This window comes from Thunnus maccoyii, chromosome 19, assembly GCF_910596095.1.
Source record: "Thunnus maccoyii chromosome 19, fThuMac1.1, whole genome shotgun sequence".
Lineage (NCBI taxonomy): Eukaryota > Metazoa > Chordata > Actinopteri > Scombriformes > Scombridae > Thunnus > Thunnus maccoyii.
In genome coordinates, this window is record NC_056551.1 from 24,485,735 (window position 1) to 24,506,893 (window position 21,159).

A 21,159-nucleotide genomic window follows, 5' to 3' on the forward strand; every position below is an offset into this window, starting at 1 on the left:
TTTAGTTTCATGTTTATTTTGTTTTCTTTCTCTTGCTTTTTGGTTGTAAAGAAGCAATAAGTTAACAGAGATAATACTTTTGGTTATATAAACAAACAAAAACTCAATAAATATTCAAGTTCAAAAAGAAAAAAAAAAATCAGGTTTAGCTTACAGGAAGCTCCAGGCTGTTATGTTCCCACAGTGGAAAAGCAGCTTCAGTGTGTTTTTTTTATTTTTATTATTTGGGGGACAAAAAAAAGTGTAAAACTGTGAAATTTCACATATTGCAGCTTTAAATAAAGTTATGCTACTTTGGGTAAAAGTTGTCTACTCATCCAATGTCCTGCTGGGGTTTTAAAAAAAAACAAATATTAGGAAATATAAAGAAAGTTCACATATAAAAAAAAACACTGCGAGAGTCTCATTATTTCATAAAATAAACCTTTTATTTTTATCAAAAGTTGATCATGACAGCAATAAGATCATGACAATAATATAATGCACAGAAATGGAATAAACAGCAACAGAGTATATGAAAAAACTAGTGCAAAAAAATCACAAATACAAAAATATATTGCACTTTGAAGTTTTAGGTGGAAGAAGTCATGTTTGAACAACATTCTCAATTTGATATATTCATCTGTAAACATTTTTATCTTTTATGCTTTTATGCCGTTCTTGTCGTAAGCTTCTTAATAACATCCATATTCTGGAAAAAAAAAAAAAAAAAAAAAAAAAATCTACAGCAAGAGAAGCTTTAGTTCAGAGCAGAAACCAACAGGCTACTTGTGGTATTTTATCTTGGTCAGAGTTGTGCTTTTTCGCTAGACCCTGTCTGGGTATAAACCTGGTCATTTAAACCAAAACACACACACACACACACACTCAATCTCTCTCACACACACACACACACACACACACATTCACACACGATTTGAGCTTTACTTTAAGTGCATGAGGTGGTCATTTATGTGACACATTTCTGTGATTTATCATCAGAAACATCTGTCTTATGTTTTTTTTTTTGTTGTCGTTGTTATTGTTTTTGTCTCTCAGTGAATTTCAGCTTTGTTCACACAAAGAGACAAAAGTTCCACCTGATGACACTTTCAGGCCTCGGTCACAAGCTCAAACTATCATTTAGCTGAAGATAGCTTTTCGTCCTGTCACAAATGTGCCACTTAGAGCGATTTAAAGAGTACAATATTGTTTACATCTGTGGACAGAATCTACTTTAGCACGTAGGCCTGCTGCTTAAAAACCACCCATAGAGAAACAGTAATTACGGTATGTGCAAAATTCACTGTGAGGCAGGAGGTGGCTTCTTCCGACCGCTCGGCGTGACCTTTCTGTCACACTGCAGCATCAGAGAGAATTTTTTTTTTTGCCTCGTCTTGAGCAAAGGACACGGAAGATCCAGCATGCCTTGAAATCCCTGGTCCATATGTCAATCGATGGTCACCGAATACTCTTCTCAGCTGACTTTCCCCACCCCCCCGAGTCAGGGAACCTTATTTATCGTGATATATAATCTGGTGAGAAGCTGGCGATGCAGGTCTGTAGCCGAGAGTGACGGTGTCTTGTTTTATGGAGGAGCCCCCTGAGCTCCAGAGCTAGTATAACTCAGCGGGACGGACACGTGTCGGGTCTCCTGACGTCCGCGGACACCTCCACAGGGTCAGGATAAGGGTCAACCTGAGGGAGGGGGAAGACAGACAGAGCTGCACGTTTACAGGCTGCTGATTTAAATAGAGACAAAGAGAAATATAAATAGAAAGTATGAACACGAGGTGAAATAAAATGGAAAAAAAGGCTTAATAATTTATTAGTTTACGACATTTCAGTCTGTCCGACTTTCATTATAAATCACTGCTGGAATATTTATTAGTCTGCGATGTTTTCCAGACAAAATCGAAAAGCTGTAAACTAATAAATATTCCAGTAGTTGGCGAGACAGCGTGCAAGAGTTTTTTTTATCATTTTTATCGACTGTGAAGGGTCAGAAAGCAGGACTACAATAAAACAACTTAAAACAGGAGCGATATTAATAGAAAATGTCTTAAAGCTCTACGGAGATACAATAGTGTCAAGAGGAATGACTTTTTCCTCATTAAAATGCAAATATGTGTGAGGTCAGTGAGGTTTCTCTCATTTATCACATTTAGTCGGTCAAAAAAAAAAAAAAAACATGGGATGAATAATGGTGCAGGACATGCAAAACATTTCTCTCTGCTTCTCTCTAAAAAGATAAATCTTATGTATATGCAACTGTTTGTCTATGGAAGCCAATTCATGTCCGAAAAAAACACAGACAACAGATGAAAAGTTAAAAAAAAAAAAAAAATTTGTTAGTTCAAAATCTTAAAAGATATTAATAACATAAAAATTCACAATTTTGACTTATTTTCTAATAATTGTGATAATCATTAATGATAAAAATTTTATTTTTAAAGCACATTTGGGGTCAATGACACACTTTATCTTCCATATCAGACTGACCTGCTTTCAAATTCATCTGCTCAAGCAGGTTCGTACAAAAAAAATGCAAAACACATCTAATTTATTTGTTTAAATGTTTTCATTATTTTTTAAAAACAATTTTATGTAAAGCATTTTGAGGTACATTATATGTAGGAAAGGTGCTATACAAATAAATTGTATTCTTATTATTAGTAGTGACTAAATTTTGACTTAGAAAGTCAAAATGTTGACTTATAAATGTTATAAACTTTTGATTTTTATATAGTAGTTATGATTTTCTCATAATCTCATGATTTTTATGTAGAAAGTCAATTTACTGTAGCTTCATTTATGATCATCAGGTCCTTCTGATGTTTGTGTTAACATGTCAACAAGAACACTTTGTGCTTGCTCGACAAACTGAAGAGACAGAAACAGAAACTGGAGGCAAAGATGACGGCGAAAGATGTGGGTAAAACTGGTTGAACGAGTCGTATAAGTATTTTTTTCTGTATGTTTGTTAGCCTGAAGGTATGATAGCTGTACTTTATCTCATAGAGAAGTTATTAACATGAAGCTCAGCTGATTGTTGTCAGCCTGTATCTGTTAGCGCAGGTAACCAATCAAACAGGTGAGTCCACATCTGACTGACCTGCTTTTAAATACATCGGCTCATTTTAGACTTGACCTTCTGAACCTTTACAGAGGCGGCGAGCAGATCCGTAACTTTACAATACTCACTTTATCCGTGAGAGTTGGATGAAACATTGATACCACTCGTTATTTTCCATCTCTGTTTGTTTAGTGATTAAACAAACAAGATATGACGTGTTAATTAGTCAAATTTAGAGGTGTTGGCAGGTGTATTTTTGAACTTTGGACAGAGCCAGTCTCGCTGTTTCCAGTCTTCATGCTAAGCTAAACAAATGTAATTGGCTCAAGCTGATGTGTGCTGAGCGTTCTGGCGCCAAATGGCTGCCGTGGGTGGCGGTTGAGGTGAGTTCTGGGTATAATGATAAAGTGCTATATTAATATAATCCATTGTTATTTTTATTATTATTAAGCTAATCACCTCCTGGTTGTAGCTTTATGTTTAGCACATAGACATGAGTGGTATCAATCTTCTCATCTAACTCGGCAAGAAAGTGAAATTTTCCCAAAATGTTGATGATTTGATGAAGTACTTTGATGTGTTTATTTATGTATTTCATTAACTGGACGAGCCGTTGCCCATCAGTTAACTTTATCTATAAACTTCTCATGTGAATTACCAGATAATTTACAAAATTGGAATATATATATCAATATCGCAGTGTAAAATATAATTATATTATTATATATATATTTAAATTGGAGTGAGTTTTGATTAGTAAGACATTTTGCAAGAATAATATTTTTTACTTTTATTATAATATTTTTCATTTTTAAAACACATTTTTATGTGTATTTCCATTTTCTGTGTAATAATTAAATGAAAAAATATATGTTAAAAGGACAATTATTCGGCATTTTGTCTTTAACAACTGATAGAATTATTTTTCATTGTCACATGAATGTTCCACATTAAAATCACAATATAGAAGACATATATTTATCATGTAATTATAACACATAGGAAATATATATAACAACATGAATTGTATTTCACTTAATTTCTTTGTCCGATTTGTTTATAATTTTGGCATTTTAAACTTTCCATAGCATGAGCTAAACATTCACTGCAGCCAGATTTATAGTACTTATATACAATATATGTCTATGTTTATGATCTATAGGTGACACTTTACTCTAAGTCTCCCTATTAAGCATTTATAAGCAGCATAAAACAGTTAATAAATGCTTTATAACAGAATATAATGTAGCTGTTGGCAGATATATGTAAACAGATAATGAATGACAATATCTAGTAAAACACAGTTGCAATAATATAAAATATGAATGTGAAATATGAAAAAGTTATAATTGTTGACAAATACTGTACATTAACAAACACTTAAAAATATCCTCATATCTGCTTAAAACTTATTTTAAACCATGTATTAACTGCTTATATGCTGCTTATAAATGCTACTGATAAATGTTATTGTTGTTGTGAAGTGCAAGTAAAAAAAGCAGATGAACTGACATGCCCCGGAGTACTTTCCTCATAGAAGGGGAGTTAATTACCTCGTCACTATGTGACCTGGCACAACCTGTGAGGTTATGCCAGTGTAAATGTTTGTGTGCGTGCGTGTGGGCACTAACTGTACCTCTGAGTAGAGTGGCGGGGGCCGATATCTGAACTCTGTGATGTATGTTAGCAGAGATCCCTGGTCCTCTCCCTCCCCGTCAGACCTATCACAGCCCTGCAGGCAATCCCGCCTGTGAGACTCTGATATTGCCAGATCGCTGTAGCTCGGCGGTGCTGCAGACGTAATAGAGACATGAGTGTAAGAGATCTCGCTGCACTGTACGCACATGAAAGAGAGAACATGCATGCATGTGTTTACTGATTGTACCCTCAGGTCTTTCTGGCAGGCCCAGCCAGCTTAACGTGCTGCAGTTGCTGCTGATGCTGGATGTGCGGGTGGCACAGGCGTGTAGAGGTATGGTCCCTATCACCAACGGCAACGAGAGAGACAAGTTCAACCCACCTGGAACGTCCACATACACCTGTAAGCGCAGAGAGGGAGGGTTTAGAAAAAAAACATGGAAACATGACAGAAAATATTGCCAAACATTTTGTTTCCCAATGGGAGCCAGTTCTACCTGTTCATATCAACAAGATTCAAACTATTTTTCACATACACATGACTTACTGTACATAATACAACCTGTCATAGTCTTTAGGCATCGTGTGTAAAAGACATCAGAACATTTTGTGCTCTACGCAGCTTGTGCAACCACAACTTCCTGCATTCCAGTCCGAGCAAGCTCACTCCTGAAGCATCAGTTCAAAAGTTTATCTCCCTGTTTTCTGATAATAATATCACGCTCTGGGACTAGAAAAAAACAACCTCCTCAACTATAATGTATTTTTAATGTCTGTTTGTTTGCAACTGAGGCAAAAAACACAAAGAAAACTGTGTTTTTAGAAGACTTTCACATTAGGCAACTTTCCTGTTAAGACATGTGACCAAAGTCTTTATATGTTCCCAGTAGATCATTATTCTCTGTGTTCTGTGCTGTTCTATATAATTCTATTCATTATTCTATTCTATACAAAGTTATTTGTGTGTTAGGTTTTTGGTAGTTTTTAGCACATTAGCTGGTTATTAGCAAGTTTTTAGTAGTTTTTAGAGTGTTATTAGTAGTTATTAGCAGAAAGTTATTATGATGTCATTTTTGCACATTATTAGCTGTTATTAGCTGTTTTTAGTAGTTTAGTGTGTTGTTAGCTGTTATTAGCAATTTTTTAGTGTGTTATTAGCAGGTCTTTAGTAGTTTAGTGTGTTGTTAGCTGTTATTAGCAATTTTTAGTGTGTTTTTAGTAGATTATTGGTAGTTTGTAGTGTTATTAGCAAGGTATTCGTAGTTTTAATGTGTTTTTAGAGTGTTATTAGCTGGTTATTACTAGCACATTATCAGTAGTTTTTAGTGTGTTTTTAGCATGTTATTAGCTGGATATTAGTATGTTTTTTAGTTTTTTAAGTTTTTTTGGTCATTTACCTTACTATTAGCAAGTTATTAGTTGTTTTTAGCAGGTTTTTAGTGCCGTATTAGCTGGCTATCAGTATGTTATTAGCATTTTTTTTGGTAGTTTTTAGTGTGTTATTAGCAGAAGCTCATTTTGATTGTTGTTTCACTTGAGCCTGTAGGTTAATGGATTTTAATGAATAAACTAGTAATTCATGTTCTAAGAGATGTGTGTATGTGTAGATTTTGTATAATTTTTACTGGACTAAAGCATCATTTCAGTTATTCTGATGGGATATGTATTTATTTTGTATAGAAATGAGACAATCTTGGTAAAAAAATAAAAAAAGTCTGTTTTCAGCCTGGTCATATCAGTGTCTCTGGGTCAAATCAGTGGGGGGACGGGGGGTAATTTTCTAATGTCAGAGTGGCTTTAAGTCTCTGCAGAAACATTGTAGACTCACCACGAGAGCGTACTCCACTCGGATGATGGGACAGTCCAAGATGGAGGGCGACACCGGAGGGATCTTCAGCAGTTTGCCCTCCCAGCTCTGACTCTTTCCCTGCGGCAGAGGGTCTCCTCTCAGATTGGACACCAGCTGCTGGATCTGCTTGCCTTTGCCCTTGGCAAAGAAGGTCTGGGTCTGGTACAGCGCAGCCTTGGGCACCACGACACGGGACGAACAGTTCTCCACCTCGGCGAAGATTTGGATAGACTCGCCTTGGAGAGAGGGGAGAAGAGATCAGCCTGACAGACTGAGAGAGAAGCGAAATATGTGAAATCTCAGAAGTAGAGCATAAGAAGAAGAGTTAGAGGAATGAGAGGGAGGCTTGGCTCACCTGGTGTGTAGCCCTTTCGTTCTATCTTGGCACTGAGGGAGATCGGGCCTGAAGCACAGAACCAGCAGCACAAGGTTTTCTCCTTTGTACCAGCCTGAGGGGCCTGTTGATACACAATCATCTGTTTTAACTCCCGGCAAAACATAATTACATTCCTGCTGAGAGTTAGATGAGAGGACTGATATCACATACCATCTCTGTAGGGCAAATATAAAGCTGCAGCCAACAGCTGGCTAGCATAGCTTAGCATAAAGACTGAAAACAGCTAGCCTGGCCCTGTCCAAAGTTCAAAAATACACCTACCAACACCTCCAAAACTCACGGATTAACTCTTTGTATCTTGTTTGTTTAATCTCTACACAAACAGAAGTATGAAATTGTTTGGTTACTGTGTGTGCTGGGACTATTTCTTGATATACAAAAAGCAAAAGCCATCTGATCAGTACTCCTGTTCACCAAGAAATATTAAGAATACCATAAATGATCATTTTTACTTTCTGTTTATATGTGTATAAAAAATAAAAAATGAGAAACATCACGTTAATGCGTGTGTGTGTGAACTTATGAGGCAGATGCTGATATCAGTATTTATAAAAATTTTTTTGTTGTATTATATAAAAGCACAACAAAAACAGACACAAAGGATCTTGATATATGTCCCTTATTTATGTTGTTATTCTTTATTTTTCTAAATGACCTCAGACCTAGTTTTGGCATTTCTGTTCTGCAGTTAGTTGTTACTTAGTTATTCCTACCAGCACCTCTACAGTTCATTAATTAACATGCTACATCTTTTTAAGTGTAAAAACAAGGCAAGTTATTGGCCGGGACCAATAACTCTACGCTGTCTACGCAGGCTGCCGACACATCCAATACAAAAGGGAAATTGACATTTTTACACTGTTTGTACGGATGTGTTGCTTATAGGCAGATTTTGCTGTTTATCCATTTCCAGTCTTTATGCTACGCTAAGCTAAGCTAACCTGCTGCTGGCTCCAGCTATGTATTTAATTCAACTTAACAGAATACAACTTTATTTGTCCATGTAAGAACAAAAGTATGCAGCAGCTCGCCACCCAGATCCACAGATACAAGCACAGTTGACAGGAAAGATAAAGCTAATTGTTAATAAATACATTAATAAATTACTATAAATACCTAAACAACAATCTAAAGGGATTTTTGTTGTATATTTACTGGACAGACATGAGAGTTGAATCCATCTTCTCAACTAATTCTCAGCAAGAAAGTGACCCGAGAAATGTCAAACTATCCCTTTAAAAACGACAGAAGCGTGTGCAGCGTGCCTACCAGCAGCAGCGGCGTGTTGATGTCGATGTGTTCAAACACAATGAACTCTTTCTTCACTTTCACAGGGAGCAGCCACGGACGGTGCAGTTCAGCTTTCACCCAGTACCTCACACTGCCGTGCTTCCCTTCGAAGGAAGTCGCCAAAGCCCTGACAGACAGAAGGAAGGGCAGCAGGAAACGGACAATTAGGAAGTGTGGGTGGTCTGCGGTCGTGTCCTGTGAATGTCTCAGGCTATGCACTCAAGCTACGTATATACATATATATATATATACACTACTCACATCTGAGGCAGGTTGAAGCTGAAGGCGAACTCGTGTAAGCCGGCGTGCAGAACAGTCAGGCCTTCCTCTGGACAGTCCTCATCTGAAAGACAAAGAACAGATTTCCAGTAACGCCACTCCGTACCGAGTCTGTTTACACATACTGTACTCATAACGGCACCTTGATTCATTACACAATGGACTCTACTTATCACTTCACCTCAGAGGACTCATTTCCAACTTTTAAAGGCACGTAAGAAGTGGAAAAACTCATTCAGAACATTGTGTTAGCGCTGAGTATCGACCCCTTTTTTTTTTACTTTTCTGGTTCCGTTTTTAAATATTTACCAAAATGTACGACTTCTTCTTTAATCAGACAGTTGCTAATATTAAAACCATGTTTAAATTCCTGTCATTCTGATAATCAATTAATCGTTTTGAGGAAAAATGCTCAAATTTTCTGATTCCAGCTTCTTAAATGTGAATATTTTCTGGTTTCTTTGACCTTTATGATAATAAACTGAATATCTTTGGGTTGTGGACTGTTGGTCGAGACTAAACAAGACATTTAAGGTTGTATTTTGGGTTTTGGGACGTTTTAAAGACCAAATGACTAATCGGTTAATTGAGAAAATATTCAACAGATTAATTGATAATGAAAATAATCTTTAGTTGCAGCCTTTAAGTGTTTACAGTAGATATTTGTACCAAATTTCAAACTACACCCAACTAATTATTATTATTTTCATTACTGGTTAATCTGTCAATTATTTTCTTGATTAACTGATTAGTTGTTTGATCTATAAAAAGTCAGAAAAGGGTGAAAAAAGTTGATCAAGCTCAAAATGAAACCTACAACTCAAAGATATTCAGTTTCCTGTCATAGAGGACTAAAGAAACCAGAAAATATTCACATTTAAGAAGCTGAAATCGAAGAATTTGGACTTTTTTTTCTTAAAAAAACAACTCAAAACGATTAATCAATTACTTAAGAAGTTGGCGATTAATTTAATAGTTGACAACTAATCGATTAATCGACTAATCATTGCAGCTCTACCTCGTATATACACACACACATAAAAACAAAGAATTTCTAACAAACATAATCATAGTAAAAGTCGGTTTATTAACAGTCTTTTTTTGTGCTTTAGCTGAGTGTGAACAGGCGAAGCAAAGAGCTGCTGGAGTAACACGCCCTGTGAGAAAAGAACATGACCTCTATCCACTTCCTCATTTCTGCTGTTATTGTTTGTTTTTAAAATGATCTGTAAATGTCTCCATCGCTCCGCTTCACCCTGCTGCATCTCGCCTGTTTGTGTCTGTCTGTGTACGTACGTGTGTGTCTGTGTGTGTGTGTGTGTGTGTGTGTCTGTGTGTGTGTTTGAGCTCATATGCATTTAGCGTGAGAGCTGTCATGAACAGCTTGTGTACGTGTGTGTGTGTGCGTGAGTGTGTGTGTGTGTTCGTGCATGTATGAGCGTGCGCCCAGTCAAGTCACCGGCAACACAGAGCAAAGCAGGAGTAGACCGGTATGAACCAGACTGAGCAGCTTCCTTCAGCTGGAAACTCCAACGCATGCATTACAACTCAGCCTCTCATTGGACGAGAGCGTGACATGAAAAACAGCTCAAGCTCTGATTGGTGCTTCTCCGACAAGCCCCTGCCCACATTAGTACAGCCATGTGGTGTGTGGCATGAGAGGAGGAGGAGGAGGAGGAGAGGAAGGGTGTTGTACACTAACAGTGAACTCCAGGTGGACCTGCAACTCTCACGCAAAGACTTGAATGAAATAAATAACGACAGTAAAAAAAAAAAACATCTGCTGCTTTTATGGTTTTATTCATAAACCGTCGTCAGAATTATACACAGAAACATTTACAGGAAAAATCATCACAACCAGCGTCATAATTTCATTTGTTTTTCTTTTTTTTTTTTTGGATGGAAACATTTAAAGTCAGTGTTGAAGGTTCACTCTCACACAGCGGTTCATAAAAACACCTCAAGGTTCGTTTAGTAGCTGTTCTGGAGAAGTTTTCAGTTGAAGTTTGTTCATTTCTTGTTGAGTTTTACTGTAGATGTTAATATTTCTGACCTTGTCCATGTTAGCTTGAAGGTTAAAAAACACTGAGTTTAAGAATCAACTTTAAATTGCAACTTTCTTCAGAGCAGAAACGATTAACTGAGAAACTGTTCGATTAATCGTTTGAGTCGTTTTGTTTTAAGCAAAAAAGTCAAACATTCATCAGTTTCAGTTTCTCGGTTGTGTCGATTCGCTACTTTTCTTTGTCTTATGTGACAGTAAACTGAATATTTTTGGGTTTTGGACTGTTAGTCGAACAAAATAAGACATTTGAAGACGTCAGTTTGGGCTTTTAAAGATTATATTTGATATGTTTTTACTGTTTTCTGACATTTTATAAACCAAAAGATTCATTGTGAGAATAATCGACGATGAATCAGTAACAGAGATGCAACGATTGGTTGATTAACTGTCATTTTTCACACAACAAGGCCGAAAAATTGTTGCTTCCAGCATCTCAGACTTTTGTTTTATATCATTGTAAACTGAATCTTTTTGGGTTTTTGGACTCTTTGTCGGACAAAACAAGATGTTTGAAGACGTTATCTTTGATGTCAGAGAATCAGGGAGGGTGTTTATTACTACTTTTTAACATTTTATAGACTAAACGATTAATCAAGAGAAGAATTGGCAGATTTGTTAATAACAGGGCTGAAACTAACGATTATTTTCATTATTTGATTAATTGTTTAGTCAAAAAGTCAGAGAGAAGGAAAAAAACATGTGTAACAACTTCTCAGAGCTCAAAGTGATCACCTTAAATTACTTGTTTTATCCGACCAACAGTCCAAAAACCAAAAAATATTTCATTTATTATCACATATGATCAAAACAAGCAACAAATCCACACATTTCAGAATCTAGAACCAGCAAATATTTGGCTTTTTTACTTGAAAAACGACTGAAACGATTAAACAATCAATAAAATTCATCATTCAACTGATCAACTAATCATTGCAGCTCTAACATGATCACCTTAAAGTATTAATAGAAAAAAAACAAACAAAAGTTTATTGAAGTTTGAACATTTACAATCCCAACTCTGTCTGCTGAGGAAGATCATATGATACGAATGAAAGCTCCAGAAACAGCAACCGAAAATCGGCGGTTGTTTTTTTGTCCAGATTTAACAAAATCATCCCTGAAAGTGAAGCGACATCATTTCATTTGATCTTGACCTTTGAACCCCCCCCCCCCCCAAACACCGTCCTCCATCCACCCTGAATAAACAAAACAAAAGGTCCTGCTGTCGACAGTAAATCCTCCATGGTCTTCATGATGACGATGATGATGTTGGTGACATCTTGTTTTAAAATAACTCTCATCTTGTTCAGTCCAAATGTGTCTTTCAGTCATTAATCATTCAAATAATTCACTATATGGACACTTTATACTGTAGTAAAGTCCGGTGAGGAGGAGAAAAGACACAAATATGAAACCTAAAACAAATGTAGGAGATATTCTGACCAACATCCTGTCGAATAACAAGAAACTAACAAGAGCTTCAGTGTTTAAGATCCCTGCAGGAGGCTTATTTACATCCAGCAAACTGTCCTTTCACTCATTTGCATCATATTTTACAAGTATAACAGACAACAACACAGGTAGGAAGTGGTAACCAGCAGCTGATACTAAACACACACACACACACAGAGAGAGTCAGTCTGGTCCTCCCTCCTCCTCCTCCTCCTCCTCCTCCTCCTCCCCTCCTCTCTCTGGCAGTTTCTGAACAGGTTTGAACCGCTTCTAACAAAGGGAGTTGCCTGAGCTATATAGGCTACTTCTTCAGGATGTTTTTGAGTAAAAATGTTTATTTCGCAGCAGTTTGCGTAAAATGTTGCACGTCTAACATGAAACTCCTTCGACTGCTTTCGACCGTACATCGATTTCCTCTTTTACTCCGAAGTGTTTCATACATGGATTGCAACTTTTTCTCCCCCCCGAAGCAAACTGATGCAGACCGTTCATGACAACATGATAGGCTCTCTCTCTCCCCTACCACCAACCTTTTAAACCCTCTCTTACCGCAGGCTGTCACTGCTGGAAATGTCGTTTAAAAAGCATTTACATAGTACACACGAGACGCTTTAATAATTTATGTGAAGTGAGGAAAAAGAGAAGAGCAGTGTAGACTATCGCATCAACGATCAGCTGTTGCATCAGCACCACAGTCACTGATGGACTGCGTGTTTTTTGGGGGGCTCTGCGGTTTGTTTTGACTCATGACTGCACCTACTTTGTGTTCATAAAGTTGAATATCACAATCAGCCTCACTTCGATCGGCTTGTGTGAAAAGTTTGCGGTGATCAGCTGACCCGCATCACTTCATACACTGCGACAACAGCACCAGCAGCAGCAGCAACAGCAGCTATGTGACAATAAGATGTACCGACTGGTTTTATGAGTCCTTACCTCTCTCCTCTCCTATCAACGTGTCGTAATGGTGCAAGTATTCCACCTCCTCCGTGTAGTTTTGAGTGTAAGCCGTGTTGGCTCCGGCGTTCCGGGACTCTGTCCACCGGACCTTGGCGACTCCTTTCGCGGTTATGTCCAGGCTCTTCACCCGCACATCCCCGGTAACTTCCACCACCACCCTCCCTGACACCAGGTCCCCACCGGAGAACACCGGCAGGTTGTTCTCATTCAAACTGTCAAAGTAGATAGCCAAGGCCCTCACTTTGCCCAGTACCATGACGGCAATGAAATGAAACAAGAGTTTTTTTTTAAAAAAAAGAGAGAGAGTCTATGGAGGAGAAGTTGTGAATAGAGCCGTTTGGCACAAATGCATGCGCCTAGCTCCAGGTGCCCAGCACAGAGCCGGGTCTGTGTCGGTGATGGATCATCTGGCTCAGACTGCACAGCTGATGGTCCGCTCAGCTCGGCTCGGCTCAGCTCGGCTCGGCTCTCCTCCGGCTCCGGGTCTGCCTGTGTCTCTCTCTCTCTGCTGCTGCTGCTTTCAGCCTCCAGCCGCTCCGCTCTTAAAGCCTCTGTGCGCAAAAATAACCTCACTGAGCATGTGCGCACAGACCGGCCGGCCTGCTCACACATACATGAGCCGAAGCTCAGCCTATAGCACCAACTAATAATCTGACTAACACACACAGAGAGAGGCAGAGGATATGTCTCCACTTGTCCTCACAGTTAGTATCCATTATGAAAGGTGTGAGAAAAAGGTGATTATGTCATAGTTGCCAAAAATTTCCTGATAAGAACTTGATGGGTAATTTTATTTGGGGTGTTCATAATTAATGTATAATGAACTTTATAATGAAATTTTATTAATTATTAATTATTAATTAATTTTATGTTACAGGTCCTTTAATTTTATACTAATTTCCGTGAAATTTAAGTTCGTAGTTTACAGGTATTTAACGGTTAACTTTAGGATATTTTACAGAGATGGTGGTGCAATTTTGGTACAAATTATGAGAAAAAACTGAAAAAAAATGTTAAGTTGGTTGAATTGGTAAGTACCCCCCATTTCCTGCAGTTTGACGCACAAAACTAAAGACTGAAAACTTACAAACTTCTGTTTTGTTTTGTTCCAAATTGCAGCACCATTTCTGTTAAAATGTCCTAAAAATTTACTGTAAAACAAATTCTCACCAACTATAACTACTATTTCATCAACTGCATGTTTTTTTCTCCTTTAAACTGTGTAAAATAGCACATTTTTTTAAAGTCCAGCTTAGTTAAAATAGACTACTACCTGTATTAACTGATTTTTGTCCACTAGTTTTCAGCAGAAACAAGTATTGACAGCACAGTCTCTCAGTTTATGAAACAGTCACGAAACTTGATCTATAGATTTGTGTACATGGACACACATTTTTCCATTTTTTTCATGCACTCGGCATGACTTTCAAAGAGCCTGTCAAGTGGTGCAGTTCAGATGACATCTATACCCGGATAGCAAAACTGCTGTGGCCCAGATCCGGCCCACACCCGACACTTTTGGCACTTTCATCCGGCCCACATACCACGCGGAATGATGGCATTTGGACTCCTGTTTCCCAGATCTGGACCACAAGCAAGACGTCTGTCAACCAAGGTCCACATCCAAAATACACATCCCTGAGAGTACCACATCTTTACCAAAAAAGGCCCGCATTTGATGTGGGATATTTGGGCCATATTTGCTATTCTACATGTGGTGCTGTTTCAGGCTCATATCCATTTTGTCCGGGCTAGAAAAAGGCCAGCAGTGCCGCATCATTGCCTGAAGTGGCCCACTTCCGTATGCTATCTGGGTGTAAGGTGACAAATTTTTATATTCAGAGGTGGTGGGTTGGATCGATCGATAGATCCTATGTTGCAAAAAGTGGACTTTGCTGCAGGAGACCACTGTTTGTTTGGTGCCATGTCATTGGTCCAATGGCCCGTTGTTCCGAAGGCACCGGCTATGGCTAAGGAACCAGTGCAATAATTTACCAACTACTCAGACAGAACGAGATTCCGTGCCAGAAGTCCACAGGCTGTTGGTCTGGACTGGTTTTCCATGCCAATGGTAGTTGATTCTATTGGTATGGAATGGGTTTGGGGAATTTATTGCCGGACCTCTTGTAGACCATTAACTGGACAATTTTTTATCGTCACGTCGGGCATTTTAGTGACGTTAAACAAAACCATGATCTTACCCTAAAGCTAACCAAGTGGTTTTTATGCCTAAACCCAACTATTTTAACCCAACCAATGGGAAAGATTGGCATATCACCTGCAAGCATAAACGTTCCACCATTTTGAAACAATTTGAATTTGATCACATGATCTTGCACAATCAATACCAGGGTACATACGTAATAATTCTGTTCCAACAATAAATGGATTAATAATCCATTTATTGTTGGAATCCGTACCAGTAGCCACTTCCTATTCTGAAACGCCAGTAGTTAAAAAAAATCCAGAAAACATAAAATATGTTTTAGAAGGAGTAGATGTTTACCAGTAAGCTCAGCCCCGTTAAATTTATCAATATGTTAACAGGGTCCATCTGACAGTAGCAAAAAAAAAAAGTTATTTCACAACATGACACTATTAACATCACAAAAAGAATTAAAATACTTTTTCCAATCAATCGTTAGTACACGGGACTGTAGGTCAAACTACATAATAAAAACTGTCATGTTTGTGTAGCTGCTCCATCATCAGTCAATTAAAATATAAATTAACTTATCAAACAGACTTTTCACAATTCACTCAGTTCTTCTGATAAATTTGCCGTCATGTTTCTCAAAGCAGAACTCTGATTTAATGAAATCACATTATGAAAATTACGTGGACGTGCCGACTGGCGGTGTTTCGGAATGTCGAACAGTAACATTACACATCTTACGTTAATTTATTTAACTTAGTTTGCAGTTCTTTAGGAGTCATACAAAGTCATACCAAGTCATAGGCTAAGATTTAGGAGGAGTATCTGTTTAATTCAATTTAACAGAACTGTCGAGCAATATGTTAATGGCGTCTGGCTTTTGGTCTAATGGGATATTTTAGAGACTACTGGGGTAGTACTACTGGGGGGGGGGGGCAGTCCCTGTTTGCTTTCCGTTTCCAACCACGCATCAGGACAGTTTTCTGAAAACCGTAACTATGATTGTCAAGGTGTTTACTGTTGCCATGACAATGAGGGGGTTGCCTAACTTAAAGGAAGTAGCTACGTTAACCCACGTCATGTTTCAAGTGATCATTTTAACCCAAACTGTGATCCTTCCCTAAACCTAACCAGACTTCAACTACAGCACTGTCACACCTGAAAATTTGTGTCCATGTACACAAATCTATAGATTAAATTTTGTGACTATTTCATGAACTGCTGTGATACGGGGTTGGTAGTGAACACAACTCTGATATATCATCACCTTTTAAGTTAATATGTTGAACTTGTTAGCAAACAGTTGCTTATTTCCACATCCAGCAGTTACGGAGCAACATTATCATTCATTTGGAGTCGTGTTTCTGTCCACCTGGTGAATGTAAGTCCAATATTCACTCTCTTTTAGCTCTGTTTTTACTCTCTATCAACTCCTGAGGGAAATATCTGGCTCTTGAGCTGCTAAATGCACCACTATGTTCACTATAGGTGGCCTTTCCTTCCTGTTCATCATGCGTGACATTTTTGTACCTAACCCAAATCAAAGCTGCATAGGAACAGATGTGTTTTAAACAGAACTGTCGGTCGAAAAGCTGATGAACAGAATCACAATTATAGACGTTTCCCACAGCAGACGTTTTGACTTGTCATAGCAGGAAAAGCATTTCTGTGTCCCCATAAGTACAGCCTGCAAGGCAGCATGCCCAGTGGGAGGGCCTTGAAACCTGCGCATGTGAATGTAATTAAACCATGATTCATGTTATTAATTACACCTGTGCTTTTCTTAGTAAAAGGTTCTAGAGTTCCCAGTATGGTTGTCAGTGACCAGCTTCAAGTCAGGGCATGAAAGCTAAAATGAAACAAGCAGGGCTTCAGCTAACCATTGCTTTCACTATTACTTTCACTATTGATTCATCTGCTGATTATTTTCTCAATTAATCGATCATTCTGTCTATGAAATGTCAGAAAGTAGTTATAATTTCGCAGAGCTCATGGTGTTTATTTGACAAACAGTCTAAAGATATTCAATTTACTATCATGAGTGACACAAAAAAGCTTCAAATCATCACATTTGAGAAGATGCAACCAGGACATTTTTAGCATTTTTGCTTAAGAGAATAACTAAAACGATTATTCAAAATAGTTGCTGATTGATTTTCTGTCAATCAACTATCAATTAATGGACTAATTTGTTGCAGAGTAAAATGAACACAAGTCAGGACAGCCACGTTCACTCAGAGCTATGTTGTAAAGCTTTAATAAGATTGTGTTTCATATATGTTAAAGGACGCAAAAGCTAAAGACAGTTAACGGTGTGTTAATAATAATAATAATAATAATAATAATAATAATAATAATAATAATAGTTTATTTATGAAACACTTATTGAATTTGCAATATTTATCGATCAAAGCTAATCCCTGGATATCCAGTGACCCTCAAAACTGTTCTTAAGTGCATGAATTTGAGTAAATATACTTTCCACCATTGGTGATATACATACAATACTGTGCTATTGTATGGATGCTTTCAATAATAAAATAATGTCATAAATATTTTTTATTTCACAGTTAACTTGATACAAAGTTGGGTAAACAGCAGAGATCTAAAGTAAATCAGTATTTGCTGTGAGCAGCTTTGCCTTTAAACCAGCAGCAGTCCTCAGTGTTTTTCAGATACTCGGCAGGTCGGTTGTTCTTGCATCTTGGAGAAGTTGCCACAGTTCTTCTGTGGATTTCGGCGTCTCAACTGCTTCTGTCTATTCATGTTAATCCCAGACTGACTCCATGATGTTGAGATGAGGGCTCTGTGGGGGCCAAACCATCTGTTGTAGCACTCCTTGATCTTCTTGTTGCTGAAGATACAGACGGGTGACAAATTAAAGGAAAAACCAATAAAAAGTGTCTCAGTATGGTGTTGGGTCACCACGTGTAACCTTGGTATTGATCCTACAGTCTCTGGACTCTTCTGGAGGGATGAACATCCTCCAAAAGATATTCCCTCATTTGATGTTTTGATGATGGTGGTGGAGAGCGCTGTCGGTCAGTCAGTCCAAAATCTCCCATAGGTGTTCAGTTGGGTTGAGATCTGGTGACTGTGAAGGTCATAATACGATTCACATCATTTAATACTCATCAAACAAGAGACCACTCCCATCAGGATAGAATTGTTTCATCATAGGATTTAAGGTGATCACTCAGAACAATTTTGTATTGATTAGCAGTGACCCTTGACCCAAACCATGCCAGCAAAATGCCCCCCACAGCATAACAGAGCCACCAGATCCCCTCACTGTAGTTGTCAAGTATTCAGACCCAGACCAGTTTTTCCTTTAATTTGTCACCTGTCTGTAGTTCTTTATGACTCTGGCTGTATGTTTGAGGTCGTTGTCATGGTGCAGAACACATTGGGAACCAATCAGACGCTTCCCTGATGGTATTGCAATATGGATAAGAATCTAAACATCTTTAAGTGCCTAAAAATGTTGGCTTTTCACCTGAGAAACATAGCCAAACTCCGGTCTGTGGTATCAAGAAATGAAATGGAGATGTTGATACATGCTTTTATTTCATCAGGATTGGACTATTGTAACTCTCTTTTTACCTGTCTTAATAATTCTTCCATACACCGCTTACAAAGTAACAAAACGCTTACAAAATGCTGCTGCTAGGCTGTTAACACGATCCAACAGATGGTCACATATTACACTATTTTGGTGCTCACTTATAGAGCCTTACATGACCGAGCTCCACAGTACATTACGGACCTTCTCCACCCCTACACCACCAGCTGAGCTCTTAGGTCCTCCACCCAGGGCTTTCTAAGTGTACCTCGTGCACATTTTAAGACCCGGGGTGATCATGCTTTCCAGTCGGCAGCCCCTAAGCTTTGGAACAATCGTCCAACTAGCTTAAGGGCCTTGGAAACTGTTGACTCTTTTAAAAAGCAGCTGAAAACCCATGTGTTCAGACAGGCATTTGGATAGTTTGTGCTATTCTATCTCTTAATTTGTCTATTTTATCTGCTCTCTCCTTGTATATTTCTATCTAGTGTCTTTGTTTTATTTATTTTGATGCATTTGATTTTATTTCTTTGACTGTGAAGCACTTTGTCACTAATGTTTGTGAAAGGTGCTATATAAATAAACATTACTTACTTCCTAAAACTTTTGCACAGTTCTGCAGCACATAATCTATTTATACTACAACAGTTGTATTGATTAACTTAACGTCTAGAAAACCACCTCTAGTTCACACTACAAGCGACGAAGGTACAGAGCGGCCACGTGTGGTCAGCTACATTGTCGCCGAGTTGCCTTTGAAGTGTTTCTCGTTGACGTGGTTATGTCGTCATGGGCTTGTTTACCATATTAAATTACAATTATATTTAATTGCTAGTAAACAAGATTTAGTATTATTAAATGACATAATACCAGAAATAGCTATTTGTGTTTAAAAATGTGCATTACCTGATACTCTCACACTAGCTGCCACCCTCTGCCAAGCTGCATTTTTTTTTGTTAGTGTTGCAGTAAATGAAATGTTTAGAGTTAAATAGCAAAGGGAACAGGCTAACTGCAAGAATCAGCTTTTCTTCCATTTTTTTTTTAGATGGAACAGAACAGGAATTGTGGGGAGAGAGAAGGGGAGTGGAACAAAAACATGATTGGTTGATGCTTCACTGCGTCATTGGAGCGCTGAAAAAAGTTGAGGTCAGCTCAACTTTGATTTGTAACAAGTGTCGGGCGTCAGTTTGTAGCTTCATGTCACGGTTTCCATTGAAGATGACTTGTAGTCTGTTGCTTTGTCGCCAGTAGTCTGAACACACAGACAGACTCCACTGTGCTGCTGCTCTGTGAGCTGCTGCTGCAGCTCTGGGAATCATCAAAACCTTTGAGTCCATCTGCTGGCCAAAACTGTGCTGCACAATGTGCAAAAAAAGTTTTTTTCAATTCAACAAATAAAAGTTCTTACAAGGAAAATGTTGTATAATATTCATGTAGTGGAGAGAATTATTTACAGCTTGAAAACTCAGAGGGAAACATTTGTTTATATTTCATCCTTCAGACCAGACTTAGTTCAAATATTTATTATAATCACTTCCCAGGGTCATTTTTATCCTCCTTTTCTGTCTGTCTGTAAGTTAGTTTATGCAGGTTAGTTAGTTTATTTATCTATGTATAGTAAGGTCGGGCCCCTCCAAAGGGTCAGCAGATAAATCTGAGGGGTCGTGAGATGATTAATGGGAGAGGAAAGAAGAAAAAACAAAGTTCTGATACACAAATCTGTTTGCAGTTTTTGGACTTTTTCCCTAATCTTTGATTTTTGGTGAAATATTGGATCATTTGAACATTTATTGAAATGAAAGCATGTGAGAAGTTTAGAGGGAAAAATCACTATTTGGTGGAGCTGTTAACAACTCATAGACATGTGAAATGTGACCCCGACTACACACTGCTTTTTGTAAGACGTCAAAAGCCAAAAAGGTTGGAAACCACTGGTTTCATCTTTAACAATGTGTTGTATTTTAAAAGCTTGTTATATTATCCATTGTGTCAAACCTTCATCTGAAAAGTAACTAAAGCTGTTTAATAAATGTAGTGAAGTAGAAAGTACAATATTTCTCTCTAAAATGTAGTAGAGTGGAAGTATAAAGTAGCATCACATGGAAATACTCAAGTAAAGTACAAGTACCTTAAAATTGTACTTAAGTACAGTACTTAGTTACTTTCCACCATTGAGTATTATTATATTTTTTATATGTGAAGCAAAGAAAGCAACAAGGAACTGTGTAGAAATAGATTTTTTATAAGTTTTCTCACATAAATGCTACTCAGTCTGTCCTGCTTTTGAATTCATCACAATTGCAGGCAAATACCCATGGTGCAACAGGGAACGTAAATGTGCAAAATGACAGAAGTGATGATTTAATTGAGAGAGTAAACTTTACACAAAATCTACAAGAGAGTTTTTACTCTTTAGTTTCCTCCGTGAGAAGCTAAAAGTCGAAGAGATGAGGA

General features: G+C 37.9%; 1 protein-coding gene across 1 annotated transcript; it reads right to left on the reverse strand.

Annotated features, from left to right (window-relative positions):
- Nucleotides 1-406: 406 nt before the first annotated feature.
- arrdc3b (arrestin domain containing 3b) lies at nt 407-13,722 on the reverse strand. Its single transcript, XM_042395760.1, has 8 exons — nt 12,962-13,722; nt 8,491-8,572; nt 8,209-8,356; nt 6,898-7,000; nt 6,522-6,778; nt 4,941-5,094; nt 4,692-4,846; nt 407-1,677 (listed from the first exon to the last, which is right to left on the reverse strand). The coding sequence occupies exons 1-8, from the start codon at nt 13,239-13,241 to the stop codon at nt 1,606-1,608; spliced, it is 1,251 nt and encodes a 416-aa protein (XP_042251694.1). The 5' UTR covers nt 13,242-13,722; the 3' UTR covers nt 407-1,605.
- Between the last annotated feature and the right edge of the window lie 7,437 nt (nt 13,723-21,159).